Here is a 6010-nt window from a genome sequence, read left to right on the forward strand (position 1 = left end):
ATCACAAAAAAGTAAAAAAGAAAACCAGAGAGGAATCAAGTTACAGTGAGTCGGACTCAGATGCTGAATATGGGAAAGACAGACCTGTAGGAAGTGACAGAAACTGTGAAAGAGAAGCATCGTCATTGAAGTACATACATTTTATTTAACAATAGATGCAAATTAGTTGTGTTCATGTAGCTGTTACTTACACTTGTTGGACTACCTGTGGGTCTCTCTTTTTTTCCCCCCTAACTTTTGTTAAGGTTAACTTTTCATCTTTACTGATCTGCTCATGCTTTTTCAGTTTGTCACATTTGAAAAAAACACCCAGGACTATTTAATGACACCTTTTTTAGAGCTGAACAAAATACCAGAGCAAAGTAAATGTAGCCTTTAAAAAATCCTTATGTGCTTACTTAGAAATATTATAAATCTTTTCTTTTGTAAATCCTTGAATAATCTGTTGTGTATTAAATTGTGTTCCTATACACTGCAAAAAATTCAGGACATTGAATAATCCAGCCAAACAAGTTTTTCCTTAGGTAAATGCTCTACTGTATTGTCTGTTGTTGTTTTTTCCCTTCAGAAATCAGCATTCATTTTGAGGCATACTGATATTTGTATTAACATTTTTATTTTTAGACCCAGTCTCCATCTATTAGTAATACCGTATGTTTTATACACTTTTTTTGTATAACTGAACTGAGATTTTGAATGGTTTTGTTATATAATCTTGTTTGCCACAGGCAGTGGCTCCAAAATACCCAGAAATGGAGACAGAAATCACTGTGTATGCAGCAAGAAGTTTGACTGTGATTTCAAATAATCATTGTGGTGAAACAGATAAGAAAAATAATTTGTATTACCATTTTAGATATTCTAGCTTTAAAACTTTGCCCTTTATTTCACATAGACATTGCCCTTGGATCTATTTCAGGTGTCCAGATAAAATGATCGTAGCTTTTTATAGGGTATTAGTGTTCCCCTTCTTGTCCTCATAGGTTGTTTGTATTTAAGCATGATTGAATTCTCAGGCAGATACTTACAAAGTATATCTTAAAGTGTCTTTGTAAGGTTCCCTTTGTTAAGTTGAGACCTTTGTGCAAAATTATTCCCATTCAGCATTTCCATCTGAAATACAGCCCATGAGACTTCTTGAGTGTGCTATACACAGGTATATATGTTTGAGAACTTTTAGAGCTCTGAAACTCCTTTTTTGAGATTCATAATGGTAATATAAATTAGAATTCACCACATTCCACAGCTCTGAGAGATGACTAGCTATCTCTTAAAGTATGACTAATCCATAACGTTCTGCAATACACTTTAATAAAATGTAAAGTGCACTGCTACTGTTGTAATAAAACAGCACAGTCCACCAACACTTTTTCCTCTGTAAATGAACTGAAACTTCCTAAATTGGAAAAAAGCTGAAACAATTTTTCTTCTGTAGATTTTTCAATGTATTAAGTCCTGTTGAACACCTTCCGTGATCCAGAAAGTTCTTTTTGGAAATGTAGTAAATTATTTTTCTCTTTAAAGTTCACTGTTTTAGTGGCTTCAGTGGTATATTTCCTGTAGCATTTTTGCATGCTCTTCCACACAAATATGACCTGTTATTATAATGCATGTACCCTAGCCTTGAGTGTGTGTAATTTATTATGGGATGTAGAAGTACTACATTTCCAGCTTTTGTAAATTCTAAATGTGTAACACAAATACTTAAAAAAAATACATCTTCCCTTCTTCAGTCTAGAAGGCACAGCGTTATCAAATGTTCAAAACAGCCACTTCGTTTGGCTGGATGATATCCAGGCATTGACAGCAGAAACCTTCAGAGTAGACAAGAAACGAGATCCTGCAAATTGGGAATACAAGTCACTATATCGAGGGGACATAGCCAGGTACAATATGCCATTTTTTATTAATACTCACAGTATCTCTCAGCACATGAATGTTGAGGTTATTAAAAGCTTAACACTAATGTTTTTATTCCTCAAATGTGAAATCATTCTGTTCAGACTTCTGTGATCCTATACACAATCTTGCACGTTAAAACTCGTGTGTCACCTTGAAATGCCTTGTAAGATAAACAATGCCTGGAATGATCAGGATAAGGCCATATCATGATGTTTTGTGCATGGTCCCAATTTGTCACACTTGGAGAAACGGTATTTAACAGTAGCAGTGCAGTGTAGATGTGTACACAGGAGGCAAGACCTGTTGTCATTTTTTGGGTCTTTAACTGCTGTCTGCTTCTCCATCTTTAAAGTGGGGATCATTCTTATACCATATGGATGATTTGAGATTTGATTTAATCATAGAGAAGTCGGGCTGGAAGGGACCTCCAGAGGTCCTCTAGTTGAGGGGTTCCCAACCCCCAGGCTGCGACCTGGTGCTGGGCCGTGAAGAGTTGGCTGCCAGTTTGCAGGAGGGCTGGAAGTGACCGTGAACTAGCAAACTGGACTGGAAGTGACTGGCATACTGTGGACTGGCAACCAACCCTTTTGGGTTGGCTACCTGTCTGCTGGTCACTTCTGGTCCACGGCTTGCCAGTCCTCAGCACAAAAAGGTGGGAACCCCTGTTCTAGTTCAACCCCCTGCCTGAGGCAATTGTCCTTATCTAAACCATCCTATACAAATCCATTGTCTAAACTATTAGCAAAATTACAGAGTCCACCCTGACACAACTGAGATTAATACCCTAAGCTTCTGGGGGACTATAGCAGCCAATGTCCTGTTGCTTGGGAGATCTAATTAAGAATGGCCATGCCCCCCCACTACAGAGGAAGGCAAAATGCCCCACAGCCCGTATCAATCTGACCACGAGGTAAAATCCCTTCAGGACCTGAAATATAGTGTTGTCTGACCCCGAGCAGAAGGGCAAGGCCCACTAGCTGGGAAACTCTAGTGGGAGCCCTCCCCCACTCCATTCAAAATCCCTAGCCTTGGCTGCAGCCAACACCCAGTGATCCTGAGGAAGGCTTTAAAAACTAAAAAGAAACTCCTGAAACGTAGCGGCAGGAGGGGAAAAAAATTCCCTCCAATCACCATGTGGCAACTAGTACAGCCCAGAAGCATGGGAAATACCCATAGCAGAATATAGGCATTGCTCCCCCTAGATCACATCCCTGACCGATGCCTGTCCAACCTCCTCTTGAATACCTCCAGTGGTGGAGAGTCCATAACTTCCTTAGAAAGTCTCTTCTACTGTCTCACTGTTCTAACACTGCTGGAAAAGTGCTTTGACATCCTTGAATGAGAGAGATTAGAAAAATGCAAATTAAGAAGGAGAGACTGTACCTGTGATGGACTAATAACTAGCATATACAGTCTTACTCATATAAGGTTCCATATTTATATGAAACAAAGGTAAATTGCATATCTAGCTTTCTTGATCCTTGCTGGGACATCAGGACTGTATCTGAGGGAAAACCATTTCCAGAAGGTGAAATACTCTAATGTAGAGTCCACACTGAGCCTATGTACCGTTTGTACTCCCTTTGGTTCCTAATGTTCTTGGGCAGAATAATTCATTTCCCATGTTGGGTTTGTTTTTTTTTCTGATGGGATTTGCGGTAGCACCACAGGTCTTTTTAAATCAAGAGGCCAGATGACAATCGTTTGCCAGCTTTTTGCCAACTCAGGATGTTAGAATCCTATATCATCTATAATTCTGGATCTTTGACTCCATCTTGTGTTGCAAATCGTGGGTTATAGAATGGGTTGGGGTGTTGCAATCTGAGATAATGTTTTAATTTGAGAATCCCTGGAATACTTTTCTGTTGCTCAGTCTGCTGAACTAGAGTTTAAAATAAACACAATGAGAATTTTAAGCCCTTCCCATTTTCATTTCATTTAAAATAATTTAGCTAGAGAAGAAACCAGCTTTTAAGGGAAGTATTTTTGTAGGCACAGGAAAAGGTCACAGAACAAATTCTGGGCAGGTGCTGAAATAGAATGCAATGCTTGACTCCTAGTCCAATGTTATTTAATACCTTAGAAACGTTGCCTTTTTGTTCTTTGAAATGTATCTGTGATGGTTTGCATACAGAGCTGGGTAATGCATGTATAATTTCTGCCATACTGCTCTGCTGCAAAAAATATTCCCAATTCATCTAACACTTTCCCTCCATATTACATACTTGTATTGTTTTTTTTCCGCCCTGGGTATTTATGGTATGCTTTCCTGTGTATCTAATGTATATAGTCTTGTCTAGTGAACTTGCTTTTCAGTTTTGTGAAATTTTTACTGAGTGACATAAAACGGATGGAGGCCTAGACACACAAAAGAATAGACTACTGATGTTTAACGTTTCTGTCTTAAAATAATTTAAACCAGAAGTCTACATGTGTAGTTGTTTCTTGATTCTGTTGTCCCCAGTCTACCTACTTGAGTAGAGTGGCTTCTCCTGCTAAAAGGAGAAGAAAATAGTTGATCTTTCACTGGGTGTATCTACACGTGGGCTTTAATGCACAGTAGCCTATTTTAATGCACATTAAAGCGTCAATGAAAAAACTTCACTAATGCACCTTTTTCTAGTACCTCACAATGGAGCGCACTTTTACCTGTGCTCCAGGGAAGCAGGGGTGGCGCTTTAACTAGAGTGACTCTGAGAGCCATTCCAATAAAAATGCCATCACATCTTGTGTATCAGTGTCCCCACGCTTAAAAATGAAAGGAGCGCTTGAACTAAAGCTCATTCAATAAGTTTTAGTTCAAGCACCCCTGCTGCCACTTTTAAGTGTGGGGACACTGATATACAAGACATAGGCTGCTGGAGTGTCGGAACAGAGTCGTGCTCATGTATAGGCACCTGGAGGTAATAAATTTAACACACATTACCAAAACTGCATTGATGAACATGTAGACATGCTTGCTGTGCCTTACAGATTTTGCTTCCATACTAATTCAGTAGCTGTTTAATGCTTGCATGGCTTCTGACTATGTAAGAGAAGTTCTGATAGTACTGAAAAATTAAATAAGAGCTTTACCAATTAAGAAATAAATACTGCGTATTTCCTACCTTTGAAAAATCTATAAAAACTTCTAATTCAGTTATTTTTTAAATTTGCCTTTTTAATATTTCTCATCAAAGATAAAATTTTAACAAATATATTAAACTGAAAAATGCATAATTTCATTTTTCCTTTCAAGGTATAAAAGGAAAGGTGATTCCTGCCTTGGTGTTGACCTAAAGAAGCAATGCATAACTTGGGATAATTCGACAGCAAAAAAGAAGCAATCCCAGAAACAACCTAATCGCTACTTTTCAAAGAGTAGCTTGCAGTTGTTGAGCACAGATGGCATTCCTGTTCACAGTAAAAGCCAAACTTCCCCATCTAGCCCAAGTTCTTTTATACCAGTTTTACAACTGGAGAGTGATGTGCCTTCAGCTCCATCTGGAGTAAATCCTCTTGGTATTTATGATCCAATGACTACACTGTGGCTACAAGGCAAAGGTCCCTCAGATAATGATGCTTTACAGCAGCAGGCATCCCAAGGGACCAAAGACAACGTTAATTCAATTTTAATGGCAAAAGTGGAAGAATATAACAAGAAGGTCAGAGAGAACCCAAGAGATGTTCATGCTTGGATGGAATTTGTTTCTTTTCAGGTATGTATTCTGATTCTCTTGGTTGCAGTAAAATGATACCATATTTAATTTGTGGATAACAAATACTTTCCTAATGAACATCTTGCTTTTCAGGTATATGTAAAGACATTATCACAAGTACTAGCAAATTGACTGTCTTGAATGATGACGGTGGGGAGGGTGCAGGCGGGGACAGAGTGCTGCCACCCAGTGCCCCACGGTGCTGATGCTCCGCCTCTGGTTTCGTGCACCCCACCCCCTGCGTCTATTGATGTGTGCTGTCCCCACCCGCAGTGTCTGGCCCTGCGGGACCCTCCCACCTGCTGCTGCTCCATCCTGTGCTACCGCTACCTCCAAGGAGCAGTGCCACTGGCCTTGCTCCCTCCCCCCCCCCCAATGCCACCCCCCCCCCCCAGGAAAAGGGCGGGGGG

At 39.7% G+C, this 6010-nt stretch overlaps 1 protein-coding gene across 1 annotated transcript in view; it reads left to right on the forward strand.

The window, feature by feature from the left end:
* NRDE2 (NRDE-2, necessary for RNA interference, domain containing) overlaps positions 1-6010 on the forward strand; it is a 59869-nt gene that overhangs the window by 17482 nt on the left and 36377 nt on the right. Inside the window, exons 4-6 of the mRNA XM_019518665.1 lie at positions 1-130; positions 1734-1886; positions 5141-5600. Coding sequence (XP_019374210.1) covers positions 1-130; positions 1734-1886; positions 5141-5600 — 743 coding nt within the window. The remainder of the gene's footprint in view (positions 131-1733; positions 1887-5140; positions 5601-6010) is intronic.

Source organism: Gavialis gangeticus, unplaced genomic scaffold, assembly GCF_001723915.1.
Source record: "Gavialis gangeticus isolate Ggan-Ray unplaced genomic scaffold, GavGan_comp1, whole genome shotgun sequence".
NCBI classification, from domain to species: domain Eukaryota; kingdom Metazoa; phylum Chordata; order Crocodylia; family Gavialidae; genus Gavialis; species Gavialis gangeticus.